The 18,694-nt window shown below is 40.8% G+C and overlaps 1 protein-coding gene across 1 annotated transcript; it reads right to left on the bottom strand.

The window, feature by feature from the left end:
- Positions 1-1,377: 1,377 nt before the first annotated feature.
- sytl5 (synaptotagmin-like 5) lies at positions 1,378-18,228 on the bottom strand. Its single transcript, XM_070838111.1, has 16 exons — positions 18,110-18,228; positions 17,802-18,017; positions 16,849-16,961; positions 16,590-16,701; positions 14,998-15,141; positions 14,371-14,479; positions 14,127-14,256; positions 12,480-12,580; positions 11,706-11,801; positions 7,480-7,658; positions 5,892-5,994; positions 5,625-5,786; positions 5,408-5,516; positions 3,446-3,584; positions 2,864-3,072; positions 1,378-2,072 (listed from the first exon to the last, which is right to left on the bottom strand). The coding sequence occupies exons 1-16, from the start codon at positions 18,226-18,228 to the stop codon at positions 1,933-1,935; spliced, it is 2,181 nt and encodes a 726-aa protein (XP_070694212.1). The 3' UTR covers positions 1,378-1,932.
- Positions 18,229-18,694: the final 466 nt, after the last annotated feature.

Here is an 18,694-nt window from a genome sequence, read left to right as displayed (position 1 = left end):
CTTCAGTAATCAGGTATTGCACAAGCCTCTCATCTAACATATGTTGTACAGTGAACAATGTGTATTATTACTATAACCGCGCAGTGAGAAACTGTTTCGCTCTGGGAGTTCAGAGTAGACGGTTTGCCAAGGACAAGCAGGAAAAATGGTTGTACAGGGTTTAGCTTGAGAATCGTTTTTTGTGACTTGTGTGATTCACCACATGACGGCGGATCGCAGAGCCCAGGGCGACAGGGCCAAGGTGACTGACTCATTATTAGCCTCCCCCTGAGATGAAGGCAGCTCGTCTCAGTGCTGACTCATTCTTTAACACATAATCCCCGTTTTGGGGTTCCTGGGTTCGCACTTAAAAACACACTTTCTTTTCCGTTTAAAGTAATGTCGTTATCAGTGCTTTGCTAAACTTTTATTTTGTTCTTCTACCTCTGTTTTATCTAATACCATGCAGGTTCTATTATCCCACTGATACAGTGCTATGTAAATTTACATTGAAGCTAGTCTAAATTGTGTAATAGATTTTTTTTTCTGACAAACGGAGGTGGAAAGAAACTAACTACTTAGTGCTTTTGTTACTGCAAGTACATTTTTGAAAACCTTACACTGTTTTGAAGTGCTGAGAGAGAAGTCAGGTAAGCCAGAGCCACTAAGTGACCATAAATGTCAATGTACTAAATGTTGTGTCAATCCATCAAGTAAATGTTGAGATAATTCACCAGAAAGGTGAAAATTTTCACAAGCATTGGTCTAACAAGGGCTCATCCTCTGGGGATCATGAATGTTTGTAAAAAATTTCATGATGATACATCAAACAGTTGTTGAGATATTTCAGTCATGATCAAAGTGGTGGACCAACCAAAAAACAAACTTACACTAGCCAGCATGGCTAAAATGTCTTTGGGTTTTAGACTGTCACACAACACAAGCGTTTGAAATTTAAGGCCATCGTCTACAGCTCGAGGAAATCTGATGATTCACAAATTATCCAAAACAATCAGTAGAGTAATTGAAGAAAGTGACAAAAAGTTAGTTGCAGTCCTTCTTTTTAATTTATTCTAAAATTAAGTGTTATTTTGTTGTGTTCAGCTTCTTTTTGGCAGGACAGAATAACAAATTATAGGATATTTCATTTTAGGTTTATAATAATTTCCCTCTTAAAGTGATCCAACCGAAAGCTTTTGAATAAAAAAAAAAAAAAAAAAAGCTTTGGAGAGAATCAGAAATTAGCTGGTGGTTGATATTAAAATCCACACTGATCTCACAATTTGTATCTACCCTGAGAAGTCTTCAAAAGTGCTACTATTGTAATTTCCTCACCAGTGATTATAATCCTGCTACTTGAGTAAGAGCCTAGCCTAAGAACTAGTCACTTTCCACCTCTTCACACAACTGTTTATACGGGGATGAATCTCAGCATCATCTTGTGCTTCAGATGAGGTTGCTTATAAAGGGAATGTCTAAGTCTCTACGTTATTGATCGGTGCCTCCTCCAATGCGTTAGAAATGGTCTCCGTCGGCTGTAACTACATGCAGATATGACTCTGGTACATAAATCACAGAGAGGAGGACAGAAACACCGTGTGCTTATTCTGTAGGTACAGTTAAATACATACAACATGTTTTTTTTCTCCATATACAGCAGTAAACAGCAGTGCTTGTTCAAGACCAAATGCTTTGGAGGGCACGGGGGCATGTGGATGAGTGTGTAAGGCATGAGTGGCTGCTCTGGACAGGAGAAAGGATCTGAACAGGGGGAAAGACGCAGGGAGAGGGACGGTCTCTGTTCCTTCATGTCCTGAACCCTTCGCTTTTTCTGTTTTTCCCGACCGTCCCACTTCTTCAGCTCTCTCCTCACGCCTTCACATCACTTCAAGTCTTTGCCCTCTCCCTCTGTTTTTCTCTTTTTTATCCTCTCTGTCTGTGCTTCGGTCCGGCTCATGTGTTGCGTCTCATGCTCGATCTCAGCATCAGAGTACACTCCTGAGGGACTTCTGGGTTTTCAATCATGCGTTGCCACAGCCGCTGTTCATCCCCAAATGAGTCCATCCAGTCCACCTCGTTCCCGTAGCTTTTTCCTTGAGGGGAAGAGAGACAAACACGTGAATATTTGTTTTACTTAGTTAGAACTACTAGAGAGCCCTGAGGACAGAAACACATTCTCAACACTCATTTGATGAAGTTTTTATAACTGTGTCAGCTACAACCAGCCCAGATCAACCTACAAGACAACTTAGCTTAAAGAGCAGAAGCAGGAGGATCTGTATCTAGTCAGCCCAAGCAGGTTGTATGCACGGCACAGTGTTATAACTTGCATCCATTTATCATTACGATAGGATATCAAAAATGTTAAAGTATTCCATCAAACACAGAGGAATTTAGCAGCCATGCCAATGTTTCATTATCTGTACACCAGAGTATTTCGTCGAGCCGTTTAGTGGAAACAAGACGCTCTTAAATCGTAATTTGTACAAAACAAAAGAAAATGATCCTCAGTTTTTCTCCCAAATCAAAAACTTCACACAATCTGTTTTCCCTTTGAATATATTTCAAAGTACCAACCTCAGTAGCCAAAGGAAGAATACCAGCATACCAAATATGTGCTTAAGTTAGGTTTTTAAGCTGTTTACCAGACATTTTTCTTTGAACTTGAGTAAAAACTTTCTTTACGGAGTAAGCATTAAAACACAAATTCCAGTAAAGCTCTTTAGTCCACAGAGAACTGTGCAATGTTTCAGAGGTTTAAACCACCTTATTTAAAATACTGCACAAGACTTTGAGGGAAAAAAATGCGTGGAAATGTCTTGTCTCACATACTAACAAAGTCAGGTACATCTCTTCACACACATTTCTTCACACACACACACACCTGTGCCAGCTCCGAGCCGGACACCCCCCAGGAAGACATTGCTTGCCAGGGCTTCTTTGTCCCACACAGTGAGCTCCAGGCAGACGTTGTTGAGGTCTCCGGGCTGCAGGCCGCAGTAGGTGAAGGTGTGGTTCCACTGCGGGTTCACAGTGCGTCGCTCCACCACAGTCTTGTGCTTGGTTGACTTGTTGCTGTCAGGGAGGAGGTATCTGTGGGAAAAGAATATAACTTACTTTATGATTATCAGGCTGTGTTTTTCAAAATCACATCTCACGTAACCAGGAAGTCAGGTGGTGGGACCAGAAGGGTGACAAGAGGTGGCACAGACCACCCTAAAGGTCAGAGTCAGGGGGTTATAGGCCTGTCAGTGTCATGGATGGATCACTGAACAGGCCAACCAGGTACACACCCAGGGGCCAAGAGACTCAGTTGGAGAGACTCAGTTCAATAGTGTTGAGTTTATTATCTACAATAATTGTGGCGTCACAAGTGAATCTTAACATAATTTTACTCATTTTTCAAATGTGCTTTAAAACCGCTTCCTTTTCAAAAGTTCCTGAGCCCCCGCAGGGAGCGTCTCACCCTTTCACAAAGGCATCAGAAGTGCCTCCAGACTTGACAGCAGTGAGATTTTTGGCTCCTTTGACTAGAAGCTCAACCATGCCCCCTTTGGGCAGAGTGAAGCTGTTCGTCTTCTTGTTTTTCAGGAACCCCTTCTTCACTGTGGGGGGGCAAACAGAGAACAGAAGAACAGAAAACAATCTTCACTTCAAAGGTGCAGGTTTATTTATACAACAGTAAAACGTTTGTGGTAAAGTGCTTTAGACATGAGGAAAGTGCTCACAGACATAAACATGCACCGTGTATGTACATAACCAAGCACAAACACTCGGGACATTTATTTATGATAATTACAGCAGACTGTATCGTATAATAACCTGCTTGAGACAAAACAATGTCTACTTGTCTCATCATCACTCGTCATGTCTACTGATTATAATCAGAACAAACAACCGGTGAGTGTTTGTTAACCTGAATATTTTTGGTGGTCTAAAGAAAAAAAAGAAGAAAAAAGGATACCACTTCCTAAAAAGTCTCCCTTTATAAACGGTTTATAAGTTGTAACTTAGACAATAAATTATTTACTGACGCTTATAGATAAGTTCATTAAGTAGTTCATAAGAAAATGTTGGATTTTGATGTTGGGAAAAAAATCCACTGGTCAGTGTTTAGACTTTCTATTTGGTAATAATGAAATAATGCTCATTTCTAATAAACCATCTAGTCTGCCCTTGGACATGTTGATAAGTAATTGCTAAAGGGTTTAAATTATTAAGTTGTGAGTGTTGAGAAGTTGTTCATAAATGGATTTTTCCAGAAATAATATTTTAACCGGTCAAAGGGATTTTTCACAAGCTGGCATGACAAAATCTGTTATCAATAATGGCTAATCGCTCACCTGGAAAGTAATCATTTGTTAAAATTTAATCAATTTGTTAGTTGCGACTTAAAGGGCCTTTACGAAACGTGCCTTATTAAAGAGCAGTACAGAAAAATCATAGGAGGATCTGAAAAGGATAAAGACATTTTTGCAGCACAAATGTCTTTGAGGTAAGTGCGTAGAACCAAGGTTTCGTATTATATGGTTTATTTTTTTACATCTAGCCTCCAGTTCAGCACCAGCATTCAGCACTAATAAGCAAGTGAAGTCAGTTTAGTCCTGCTGCTTCTATCTAAGGAACAATGCAAAACTACGCCCACTGTTACCTTTCCAGCTGCTGGAAATGGTTATCAGTACCTTTGTGTCCTCCTGCTACATTCAGTCCAGAAACTCTGCAGCAGGATTACTGTCTAAAGCCTCATATCGCTCTCACACCACCCCGGTTCTCCTGTCACTACACTGGATTAAATTCAGAATTCAATTCACCACTAACGTCTTATACCTCTGCTCGGCCCCTCAGGTCCTCTGATCAGGGCCTGCTGGTCTAGACTGAAAACACAGAGGGGACTGTGCGCTTGTTTAAGCGTGTTTTAAGTGTTTTTGCACACACATATTGATTTGTGATGCCTTTGATAGTTGTTGATCAATGGGCTGTTGTGCTTCTGTAACATGTATGATTCATGATTCTGATTTATCCAGTGACAAAAGAAGATATCAAAAATGTCCTCTGTAAAAATTTTGAACCTGGTTTTATCCAATGTTCAGATTTCTGTTCTGGAAATACGTGAAAATTAGCACATATTTAATTAGAGATTGCATCATTTTCATATCTAAACATAACATTTCAGAAAACTTGGAATACAAAAAACCATTAGTCTTACTGCAAGTAAGCTGGGAAGTTTCATGGTGATATCTATTAGTTCAATTTTTCGAAGTTTTTAAAGGTGCAATATAGATAAAATTCTAGTTACTTAAAGGAAAACAAAGGAGGAAAATTAACAGAATTTAAGATTATTTGAGCAGTTTGTTTGCCCTCTAACACATTTATCACAGAGCATGATGTTTAATATACTATAGAATAGTCATCAGAGTTATGAATGTACCTTGTACTTGGTCTAGAGGCAGCACGAGGTTCTTCTCCGCAGGTATGTACTTCAACACGACTGTCAGCTCTCCTTTGTACTGCATTGTGGAGTCTATACTGCTCTCCACCTACACAGACATCAGTCACATTCCCCTCAGACATTTGTCTAGCGTGTTTGTATAATGCAGAAGAAAAAAAGACCAGATGCGTAATGACATGCTGATGCTGGTTCCTACCCTTGGCTGCAGAGCGTACCACTCCTCTGTTTGGGAATCAAACTCCCAGGAGTCGAACGTCAGCTCGACCTCTCCCAGGAAGCTGTTGTGTCCGAACCGGTCGTGGTGCCACACAGAGACCTGCAGGGTTCGTGTCTCCAGCTGTGAGTGGCTGATCACATACTACGCAACACAGGGAGGACATGAGCTTAATGATAAAAGTTTCTGAATTCAGCAACTTGAGCTCACAAAACAAGATTGTGCTTGTTGAGTTTTTCGGCCACTGACCCTCAGATTCTCATTGAAAATGGGACTAATGGTGTTGGCCTTGATGCTCGTCTTCCTCTTGCTCTGCCGTGACGTATCTGGCAGCAGGTAAGTCTTCACGTAACTGCCATAAAAAAGACAGACTGACTCACTCCGGCTCCATAGAAATGAGAGTATTTGTCCTTGCTTAGACAAACATGAAATATGAGCCTCTGATTTATTAAAGCAGATAATCATCTGAAAAGCTGTGGGCCAGTAAACACACAGTAAGAGTAAAATTACTGGAGAATAAATGTTAAATAATATGATATTAATTAATTAACCAAAAAACACTGGAATGAACTTGAGTTAAATGTGCTTTTTTGTCTTTTTAATGGGATTTAGATGAAAATAATTAATAATACTAATATTAATAATGTAATTTAATCTCTGTGTGTTCAAAATGTTGTCCAGTTTTTTACACTTTCTGTCTTGTGTATTTAATGTGCAGATATAGAAAATGAGACCTTGTCATTTCATGAGCAGGTCAGTTATTGTGCCTCTGCTTTGTGAAGTGTTTTATAAGCTGTAACTGAAGGACCATGTTGGCTCTTCGCCACAAAGAAAATAGCTCATTTGTTTATTAACAACTTATTGACATTTACCTCTGCAGACAAACAGAGGATCCTTCATTAGTGGCATTAGTAACATTTACAACTGCAGACTTACTAGAAAATCGTATCTAATTCCTTTCCATTTAATTCCTGAACTATAAATGACTCACCAGCAAGAGAGATTCACAACAAAGGCTTGTTGTTATTGATGGCTTGTAAAAGCATCAGTAAACATATAAATCAACACTGAAAAATAATAAACTAATTTAACTGAAAATAATAAAAGAACAGTTAAGAAAAACAATTGAACTTTAATGCTGAACCTTTAGGCTGACATGGACCAGTCAAATCTAACGGTGCTGTGGATGAAACAGCATTCAGCTGCTCAGACTGAGAGAAAAGAGTGACACTGTTGAGCTGGGATTGTTTCTGTCGAGCTACAGTTTCCAAGGTCATAAATAAAGAGAAGAATAAAGAATAATAATCTGTTCAATAAACGCTGAGTTCACTGACTGCACACATCTTAAAGGATTGATGTCATAGTGACTTTGCTCAAAACTCAGGTGACTCGTGGATGTATTAGCAAAGATATGAGATAATGATCGAAGTATTTAAGTTTTTGTCACTTTCTGTTTCTACTCCATTACATCTCAGAAGGAAACCTTTTATTTACCTTTTATTATTTGACAGCTTTAGTTACCCAACAGTAAATACAAGTACAGCTGAAATGATTAGGGGATTAATTAATAGATTAACAGAAAATTAAAAGGAAGCTATTTTGCAGTTTAACAAACAATTCATGGATCTTTACAACTGTGACTATCTGCTGCTTTTTCTTTTCATAATGTTTATTTATTTTCAATAATTTTGAGGTTTGTACTATTTATTAGACAGAACAGGCTTTGTGAATATGTGTGTGTTCAAACCAAACTTTCAGCCGATTCATGGAGAATATTATTATCTGGTGATGTAGCAGACACGTGTCAGTATCTGTGTGTCTGTGTGTGTCCTCTTACGCGTCTGTGCGTTGCCTCCTCTCGTCTCCGGTTGCCAGGTTGTGACACTCTTTCACCAGGACATTGAGAGCACCGGTTTTGTAGCTGTAGCTGATGTTCAGCAGGATCTCGCCGCTCACATTGGCGTTGCCATAGTCACCAGTCTCACTGTACATGCTCATCATGCTGTTTATGCTACTCTGTTAGGGTTAGGGCAGAGACGGGAGACAGGAGGGATGAAGAGGTCAGGAAAGAAAACATGACATATGAAGCATAAAAGAGAGAAGGAGGGCTGACAAAGAAAACAACAGCAGCATCTACAGCAGTACAGAAGGCTGATGAAACAGGTGAAACAGTCCCTGAAACTGAATGGAATCAAATCTGTGGCGATACATGGAACTGTTAAGGGTAAGATTCATGTCAATCACACTTTGACATTACTACAGCAGCACTCCCACAAGGTCGAATACAGTGGGCTTCAGACTTGAAAAGCTTCAGTGGCCTGCTGGGCACACAGAGGAGATGAAGGTACTCAAGTGTGGAGGAGATATCAAGGAAAACAGAGCGCTGCTCTCAGTGAAGCTGTGGATTTAAAAATAGTTTTTTCCATCTAATGGCCACTGTTGATGTTTTGGTTATATTACAAAAAAATAGTAGAACTGCAACTAACGATTATCCCCCGCTGAACATGGAAATTATTATTTTTTATTTATTTCAACCTACTTCAGAGACGAATCGTCTTTACAAAAGTCAGGAAATAGTGAAAATGCCTGTCACAGTTTTCCAAAGGCCAAAGGTGACATCTTCAAGTTTTTGCCTGACCAACAATCCAAAAAACTTTCAATTTACTATCACAAAAGACACAGAAAATCCCGATAACTGAGAAGCTAAATGACATTGCTATAGCTAGTGCTATTCATTGTCTGTTGATTAACAACTGAATTAATTGCCCAGTCATTTCAGCTCCTATTGCGAGTCATAAAAAAATAAAACACAAGCAAAAAGCTCGGCCTGATAGCAGGCAGATTTGGAACGTGGAATAGACAGTAAATGTGTAGCCAGAGGCATAAAGAATAAAATTAAAAGTCAAATAATCTCCAGTGTTTGTAAGAAGAGTGAAAGCTGCCACTCATGTGGCCACATAGTTACCTTTACACTGACTGCTAAACACTGTGAGTGTATTGATCTGTGTGGCTGCACCTCCTGAGTTTCATAGATTGCCAGATGAAAAAGAAACAAGTCTCACACGACAAACTAGAGCTTCAAGACCACATTTTGCCTCCTTATTGTGTACCTGCAAAACCAATTTCACGAACAAAAGACAACGACAGCAGGTAATTTTGGCCGGGAACATTTCTTGGGAAGCAGGCAAACATGAGGCTTGGAGAGGACATAACTATATAAATATATAATATAAGAGGTATAAGCCACTGATGATAATATTGCTGTTTGAAGAGCGCCGACAGGAATTTAACCACACACTGTGCCTCTTCTACTGGAGACTCACTTACTTCCTGCAGCGAGCCAGTGTGATAAATGACTGGTTTAATGTGAGGAGCTCAGACTTCATGGAAATAGACGGAGTTAGCATGAAATTAAAAAGCAAATATGAGCTAAAATCCATACTGAACATGCAGGTATAGTCAGGATATACAGTATATATTACTGAATGTCACATGTAATGTTTGTGCTGTGGTGCTTTGCTGCGGCACCTTCACTGTTCTATAATGCAGTGGTGAATATGAACGCATGCACAAGCGTGATAGGGGAGACTTACAGTCTCAGCATCCGAGTCAGGGACATTGAGGTACCCCCACCTTCTCTCTGAGACCGGAGTGGAAGACTAAGAGCCGATAAGCGGGGGGAGGAAGAAGGAAAAAGAGGAGAAGGAGAGAGATCTGAGCTCTTTGATGTGTTAGTGATAGAGGCAGCCCCCCAACACAGACCCCCGGCCCCCGAGGAGGAGCTGCAGAAACCCCGTCCACAGCAGCACAGCCAGAAACCACATTACACACGGTTACCATGGTGATTATCAGATGAAACCACAGAGATTACAATGCAGTGAAATCAGCGTGGACACACACACGCAGGCCAACAGTCAGAATGAGTTAGAGGTGTAGATTCCCCGTGATGTTTACCAAGTCTATGAAATGTTTTACATATTTATATATTCAAATTAAGTAGTCCTGGCTCATGGGATCATACAGACTAAAATATCTCATCAACTATTGGTTCAACTGCCATGAAATTTTGTACAGATGTTCATGGTTCCCTGAGGATGAGTCCTACTGACTTTGGTGATCCCCTGACTTTTCATCTAGCGCCACCTGCAGGTTGATATTTGTGGATTTAGGTCAAATGTACTGACAACTATTGAAAGGATGAAATGTGGTTCATACATAAATGCTGACATACTCACAATGTAACACTCAGCAGCACATGACAGTCTGTAGAGAAACTGCTTTTTGGGCTGCAGCAGATTTTTGTTGCAATACTCCACTGGGAAAAATATGAAGCCAGCCTCGGTGTTATACTGATATTTGTTGATATTCATTATTGTCATGTTATTCACCGCTGTCATATTGCTCATTATTAGTCAAATTCCTATTATCAGTAATATAATCATTATCAATAGATTATTGATAGATTATTGTTTGCTATTCATGTCGGGATTCTTGAATTCTTGAATCGTTGGGTCTCTCTTAATTAAAGAGTTTGGCCTTGACCTGCTTTTTTATGGAAAGTGTCTTGAGATAACGTTTGTTATGAATTGGTGCTATATCAACAAAGATTGATCGATTGATTGATTATCTTGTCCACCTCATCCATATCAATTCGGGTTGGCTAAATAATAGAAACGACTGTCTGTATAATGCAACAACAGTTCAACAGCACCACAAACTACATCCTGCAAAGTGACCATACAGATGAATCAGCGCCTCTCTAAACAAAAACTGCATGTTTTAATCTTCATAAACACAAACTCATTAGACAGTTAGACATTAGTCTAAGCTACGTGTACCTAATAAACTGCCAAGTGAGTGCATATTTGTTGCTTATTTTGATTCATCAACAAAACCGAGTTAATAAAATCAACATAGAGGTTTTTCTCTTAAACTTGAAAACACAATCGAACCAGTAATAGAAATGTCTGTTATATAATGGCACTGATGCTGCTTCAGTGGTGCTTTCATTATGAGCGAATCATGTAACAGTGGGGAGAGTATATTAAAGCTCCATTCAATGACAGACCCAACTATCTGCATAATGTCCCTCATCACCTCCTTCCACTTCCATTCATATGGCCAACAGCAGCTCAGTGACAGCTTTTAGTCATATAAGAGATGACATGATAAATGTCAGACTGGCGGGACGTCTGCCTCGCCTGTTTACCTAAGCACATTACACACACACACACACACACACACAGCAGTGAACACGGTGTGAGTCAATAAGCCTATAATTTATCTCAATGACTGAAATGTCTGCCAGACTGTATAGACTGGGAAGACAAGCCAAGTATTTCAGAAAGTTAAGTTTAACCAGTTTGCCCATGTTTTGAGCTACCCATCATCTCTGCCTCCCCGCCAGTACAATAGATTTCAATGTGTTGAGGGCATTGTTCATCTCTTTCCAGAATCAGTGTCCCTGTTACTCTTCACAATAAACAGAAAACACCATTACGAGTTTTGACTGGAACTATTTCTCCTGTAAAAGGGAAAAGAGTAAAAACTAAACTGTGCACAGTGAAGTCTGTGGATGATCCAGAGCAACACTGATTCTGGGAAAAGATGTTAACATTTTTATCAAGCCACACATCCAAGTTGAATATTCACTCTCCTTTTAGCTCTGGTTATGGTCTTCACTAACTGAGAGGAATATCTGGTTCTTTCGCTGCTCAGTGCTCCACTCTGTAATAAGATCAATACTACAAAGTAGATTAACCTACATTCAAACATGTTTCATATTGTGTAACCATAACGCTTACATTACCATACTACAAGTCAAGTTAGTTTATGTAAATGCAGCAGGCTTCCTAAGCGTGCAGCACTGGAAGGGGTTCGTGACATAAGCTGCGCCCTGGCCCCAAAGCTCCATGTTTACACTGTCAACAATAAAATATACACTACGCACCTGACTCACGCATCAGGTGGTGTACGTGTTTGTACACTATGTGAGCATACATGACTTCCCAGAATCTGCTTTTTATACCGTCGTGTTTGCACTAGCTTTAACATGGGTGTTACCGTTGACACTGCGTTGCTGAGGCGTCGGCCGGCAGTCTTGCTATGAGCCGACATCAGGGCATCGATGTCTTCCTCCGCATCCTCATCAGAGAACTCCTGCGGGTGACAGCATTCAGATTTAATCAAAAGGGAGATGGCATCTGGGAAGCTGGCCAACGTGTCTTTGTACGTTGCACAGTTTTCCACACAGCAGCTCTGTGTGGGCGGCTGCAGCCAACCTCTATAAATTTAATAAGACAAGTCAGGACAGTGTGGTAAATTGTTTACTTGGTTTTCACACGCAAAAATACAATGTTGTTAGGTTTACAGTAAAGTTGTGAGCATGAATGGATGAGTGGGTAGAAAGCAAAATGATGTGTGTCTCTGAGTGCCTGGTTTTCTGTGAAGCACTTTAAATGCAAATGAAGACCCAGTAAGCAGAGAGACAAAGCAGCTCTATACTGACCATCAGATCCTCCACCTGTTTTCAGCCTACAGCAGTTTAGATGCTTGTCATGCTCTTTGAAGTGAGCTCTGAAGTGAAATTAACATTCAGCCCCATGTCTGACGCATCACGTTGAGTTCATCAGCCCACAGATCCCGAGAGTGGTGAGAGTATAGTGGACATATGGATTTAAAAGTGGCCATGGACTGAAAAATCTAACCGGCAGTGTGAATTTCACTCTTTTGCCGTGATTGTGGCCCGTGGTGAATTTGTAAAAGATCCGTATGTGGGGATAGAGCAGGAGGAGGAGGAGGATGAGGAGGAGGAAGGGACAGACTGATGCCACTTACTGTTTCGTTGAGCCCAGGGACTGAGCGGCTCCTGAGACTGATGGCCTCGTCACTGGGTTCAGAAGCGGGAGCTGACAGGTCCATCTCTGAACGACTGTGATCTGGTGCAGGGAGGGAGGAGAGGGAGACGGGTGATACAGGAGTACAGGAGTGAGGGGAAAAAAAGTAGTTTCAAAGATGCTGTTTGAAGGGAGTTTGGGACTGGAAGGCAAACGCTGAGTAATAGAAGCAGACAGTACCATAAAGAGCAGAAACGAATGATTATCACCACGTTATCTGCTTGGACATGAAATTCACCCTCCATATAGTAGTATTGATAAAAAGACTTTTGTACCTAATGTGCAAGAAATGCAGCTCAAAGTGTTTTACATTTATAGCAAACTGAGAATGCTTAGAAAGAAAGAGCTGATACTTTAAAGGAACAGTTCAACACTAATACATGGTCTTTAGTTTTCCTGCAGAGAGTTAAGATGAAATGACAGGAACCATCTCTCATGTCTTTTTTTCTAATTATGGGGCTAGTGTCAGGTGGCCACGCTTGTCAGACTTTCCATTTTGGTTGATTCTTGCAGATTACCAGTAATTTTTCAATCATCGCGTCCCTGATTTAAGACAGCATTGCAAAAAGGTGATTCTAAAAGAAACGTATCAAATACTTTTTGTGTACAGAGAAAAAATAGATGTCAGTTGTTAAGCTTCAGAGCTGGAGGGCGTACTTGAACCTTAAAGACATGCTATGCGAATAATGGCTTCCCAGCTCCAGCTCAATACTTACAGCAGACGTCTGGATTGATACGGATCTTTTCATCTCTTAGAGAGAAAGTGAGTATTTCCAAAAATACTGAAAAATTCCTTTAAATACACGTACGGGCAAAACAGAGAAAGCTGGAAGTTGGGATTTTGACATTTAAAATTGATTAGAAGTGTAAATTAGGTGGTAACACTGCAAAACTGGGTCATCAGGAGGCAGCTTTACCCTAAATCTTATCTGAGATTTTGAAACAACATCAGAGCATCAGAGTCTGAGGATCTGAAGACGTCGCCAGGGACACACTGTATCTTTGGAGCACATCAACCATAAAGTCAGACCCAAGCCTATGAATACAAATAAATAAAAGTAGTAAGACCTTAAAAATCCATCCTAAAAGTGCAAATACAATGCTACAACACAAAATGGTAACATACATGTATACTGAATATATGGTCTGACACATCCAGCAGCTCTTCTCCAGTTAACAACATTAATCGGAGCCATTTTAAAATCTTGACGCACCTCTACGCAGCTGTTAATTTCGGAGATAAAGGGTTTGACACAGAGAGAGAAGTGAAGGAGATTATACTTAAAAAAGGAGAGAGCTCAAGATACAAAGAAGAGCAGCAGAGAGTGACAGAGACGCAAGTTAATAGTGCAATTTGTGCGGACGTGATATGGAGTACGGAGTAATTCTGTCCTTTACGAGGTACTTAACAGTCTGAGGTGGCGAGCAGCTGAGTGTTTTTGGCTGTCCTATCATTGCCTTTGATTTGATGCTGCTGCCGCTACCACGTCTCCAAGCTGTGGCTCAGATATCGAAATGTTTGTGTGTGAGCTGTGAAGCCGTAAGACGACAGCAGGAGTCACGGGGGTGCGGGTTGTAATGGATGTACCTGACGAGACAGAGGCCCTGGACACAGAAATGGTTGGAGTGCCCGAATCTGTCCTGTGATGGCCGGCAGCTTTTTTCTCAGGCACGCTGTCGCTGGAGCGTAAACTGGCGACGCTCTCGGCTCCGTCCGGCTGCAAACACAAACACACACACCAGAGCTGTTAAAATACCAATTTAATCAGGACGGTTCCTCCCAGAGTGTTGCTGTACGTGTGCGTTTGTGTTTGTGTGTATCAGTTGCTGACCCTGACCCTCCGGTTGTCGCCGGTAGTGGAGGATCTGTCCAGAGTTTGGGAGCGCAGGTTGTTGGGGACCGTGGGCATCCCTGTGGACTCCAAGGCCACCGCGCCGCCCCTGAAAACCAGACAGAAAACCAGTTCAACACCCATGACATTCCCTTCATCTTTCATCATGACATAACATTAGTTTAAGTCCTGCATACTTAAGTAACACTTGTGGCAAACAACCTGCCTGAAGCTCTTTGGCTGCATAAAGATTTACTCAAATATCAGTTTAATAGATGCCTCAACGTGTCTGTGCCTTAATAACTGTCACTGCCATCTCACTTGATAATGTTTGTTTCAAAGCAGCCATGTGGCCTCGATGCATATAACCGGGTTTTAACCTGGATGCCTAAATGTGCTGAATGTCAGCAACGTCTCTATTCACATTTTGAGGTTTCAAACTGTAGATATCAGATATCAGATATCATAAAGGGCAGCAGCAGAGCTGAGAGAAAGGATATCCATCAATAAAGTATTTTTAGAGCTAAAAACAGCCTCCAAAATTATGATATGATATGAATACCTATGACATATGACATGGTATGCAGTTCATAGCTCAGTGTGTTTACAGGCAGTGTGGACGGACACCTGTTTGATCGAGGACTCGGAGCAGAGCGAACACTTCGTACGCTCTGAGCGTCTCCATCCGAAACAGACTTGAGACTGGCGGTGTCCACTCCGTTCTCTGGTTTCAAGGTGTGTCGGTTGGCTTTTTTATCCATCTTCATCCTTCTACACACACACACACACACACACACAGGGAGTCTGTTATCTACTGTATATTGGAGACTTTCCTGTCCTGTTCCTGTAGTGTCATTACAGTCATTTCATCGAGGTTCACAGTCGCCTAAACTGTACAGTTTACATCCTGCAGTGGAAATACGCTCTAATTAGGGATGAACAACTCTGTACGTTATTATATTGAAACTACTTTGATTAATCATTTGCCTGTTTGTTTCTCTTTCTGTTAGTTGGCTGGACAAAAAAAGACCTTCCTGATAGATTTTAGTGGCTCTCAGTCCATCTGTCCACCACTTTGGTCCAGACTGAAATAATTCAGCGTTTACTGGATTTACTGGACATTCATTGCCATGAAATTTGATAAAGAGGATGATTTTAATCGTCCACCAGTTACTGGGAATTCAATGGCAGAACATATTTTCAAGGGTTTCTTTAAAAGAAAAATCCACCTGAATGCTACGCTAAAGACATTTTAAGACCTTTTTAATATCAAATACAGAATACAGAATGTAATTTGTTGCCTGTTCCACATTCATATTGGCCAAAGTATGAAAGATTTTGATGAAAACTTGTGGGGAGGATACATGTGAATGAAGGTACGGACATTAAGTACAGCCTCATAGAGGTCCTGTGGCTGTTTTGTCTTATTTTAAAAAAGTATTTCTTAATATTTCTGATTTTTTTTTTCCTACTATACTCGCTTGATTACTTTTTGCATTTGTTGCATACAGTCCCATGACGATCCAAACCACCTGTTTCACTCTCTGAGTAATTCCTTGTTTGTGTACAGGATGCAGGAACACAATTTCTAACATCAAGCATCCCTGCTAATGATGCACGTATTCAATAAAAACTAGTTTAACTTTATATGTCTTTTGTTTGATTAAATTGTGTCTTTTAATAATGGAATATTTAATTTATTAGTCAGAGAGTCCTCAGCAGCCACCACACTGATTAAATAATCGAAGCTTTCTGTGAATTTGAAATTAAAGTAGCTCATTTTTTGTTAACAGAGCAGCGCTCGTATCAATTGTTTATCAGAGCTGGTTTGCTGTGTGTCTATGTGGCTCTTTGTCTGAATCACTGTGATGCCTTCAGGAACCACTGCAGTGCAGCCAAGATGAGGAGTGATGCGAGCTGGCACAATCCAATTACTGCCGTGTTGCTTTACCAAATGTGTCTTAAAATGCTTTCAGGGTCTCTAAATCAAATGAGAACCCACTCGATCTTTTCTCAGCCTTTGTCCGGATGTGAGTGCTCAACATGCTGCACATTTCTTTCAAATGTGGTTTGAGATGATTGTATCCTGTCAGCTCTCTGCTTACCGCACATCTTGCATATTTCATGTCTTCGTGTTGTGTAATTTATCGAGTAAGCCCTATTTAATACAAATGTGTTTGCGTGAATATAAATTGAGCTGCTCTATTTCCACTACTTACCCTTTCCTCCTGGCACCATCCACAATATTGTGTATTGCACTTCTGTTGGATCTCGGGGTGTCGGATCTCTCTGACTCGGAGACGATGTTTTCTGTAGACTTTTTGTCTGTGGCTGGTGATCAAACACACCAAGAATCCATTAATAAACCAGAATACTGAATATCCTACACTACTTCACCACCTAACATACCGTCTCCTCCAATCATTATGGTTTGGATAACAGCTTTACAGTTTTCAGGACATTATTCGTGAAACTCACTGATCGGGCTACTCATGATTGTCTGTTTGATCACGTCACTGCTCGGTACTCCCTTCTCAAAGCGCTTGGACCGCTCCTCCAAGAACCACTCTCCTGTCACAACCTTCAGCTCCCTGCAAAACACAGTGTTCATATTTTACTGGGAACTCAGTGCCTCAACATACATACTACTACTTAAATACTATAATAACCATCAGAACTGCCTTCATGATCTCTGTAAATGAATTATAGCGACATTTTAATATCTTCTGAAGCCTTTGGGGGAAACTAAAATCAGTGCATTTAAAGACTATTCTGCAGATACTCTGTTAGAAAAATGGTCACTTTTTCTCCTTCTGCTTTGTCTGCTTGTGTCTCAGTCAGTGATTCTCTGCATGTGAACTTTGTTATACGTGTAGGTGGAGAGAGCACAAGCATTTGCAAACAATAAGCAAGAGAGCAAGAGTTGAGAAAAGTTTTACTTCTCACAGTTATTCAAAAACAACCTAACAATCTTATGGCCACGGTGTGATTATTCAGACCAGCGGCGGTGGAAAACTTGGTACCTCTGGTATTGATTTTTTTATTGTGTGAATGTGACTGCAGACAGAACTCACTGCTAACTGATTCTGAGGAACCAATCCATGATGTTTATCAGTAATTACTTGATTAGTTCCTTACTGTGCATGTTAGCAGAGCTGTAAATATCTTTCATCACTTCATAGAAAATAAACCAGTGACCCCCAAAGTGGGTGACTGGAGAACAGAACAGAGTTAATGAATATAATAAATGATTTATTTCCATTTTGTATCTATTCTTTTATATTTATGTTTTTAAATGTATCCAACTTTTAGTGGATCAGTCTTTTAAGCAGTGAAACACCTGAGGCCCTCACAGACAAACAGAGACAGACGTGGTGTCACTAATCAGTCCAAACCATTCCTGTTTCAGTCCCTGCAGGCATCGCACTTACAGCATCTTGGCACAAACATTACACCTCCAGTGGCGTGCGTTGGGAGGTTTGACACGGCAGTCGTTGCAGACGCGCAGCTGACACTCCTCGCAGAGATCTCCACGGTCGAAAATCAGGCCCAAAGACTTCAGGCAGCGACCGCACTGTCGCTCCCCCGACTCCCGGGGCCGACGGGAGCCTTTTCGCTTGATCTCCAGCAGCTCATTCTTCAGCTTCCTGTTGGAGAGAAAGAGAAGCACATAAAGGGATATTAAGAAAACTTATAGAGATATGAAAACGAGTTCAAACTGTGATACTGAAGTCCTCACCGTATCCTCTTCTCCTCTCGTTTCCTCAGTTTTTCGTCTTTCTGCAGCACCTTCAGGATCATCTCTCTCTCATGTTCCAGCAGAAAGGAGAGGTTCAAATCCTCCTCGACCTGATCCATTGGTGCCTCAGTCTACGCTCGAACCATAAGATCAGCCAAGCAAAGACGTTGCATTGAAGTAGATAGAATTAACTGCATTAGGCTGCAAACATCTTTCTGTAATGTGCTGGTAAAAGATTGGGTTGTCGTTCTTTTGTCTCTACCATAGTTTGAACTTACCGGTGTCCCTCCAGTGTTTCCTAATCTTCTGTTTCTTGGAGAAGCTGATAAAAGGTGAGCACAGAGTTGAAACCTAGATAAGGTCAAACAGACACAAAGGGAACGTCAGTAAAATATGGCTGCCATTAATAACTAGAAAAAACACAAAATAATTACGTAGGCAGTAAAAGTCCTGGTTAATGTGCTTGTCTTTTGACCAGTGTAAAATGCATTCATTAAAATAGGACAATGATTTTCAGGATTACAAGGGGAAGCACAAGTAATTGGTAGACATTTGACAGCTCAGCAGCAGCTTAACAACCTCCCA

Source organism: Pempheris klunzingeri, chromosome 10 (genome assembly GCF_042242105.1).
Source record: "Pempheris klunzingeri isolate RE-2024b chromosome 10, fPemKlu1.hap1, whole genome shotgun sequence".
In the NCBI taxonomy this organism is placed as follows: domain Eukaryota; kingdom Metazoa; phylum Chordata; class Actinopteri; order Acropomatiformes; family Pempheridae; genus Pempheris; species Pempheris klunzingeri.
Note: the sequence above shows the minus strand (reverse complement) of the source record. Positions and strands in the feature narration are given on the sequence as shown.

Coding starts and splice junctions, on each gene's coding strand:
- sytl5 (XM_070838111.1), bottom strand. CDS start 18,228: ATGGATCAGGTCGAGGAGGATTTGAACCTCTCCTTTCTGCTGGAACAT. Junction 16,962..17,801: donor AATGTTTGTGCCAAGATGCT/GTAAGTGCGATG, acceptor TGTGTTTTGCAG/GGAGCTGAAGGTTGTGACAG. Junction 5,787..5,891: donor TTTTCAATGAGAATCTGAGG/GTCAGTGGCCGA, acceptor TGTGTTGCGTAG/TATGTGATCAGCCACTCACA.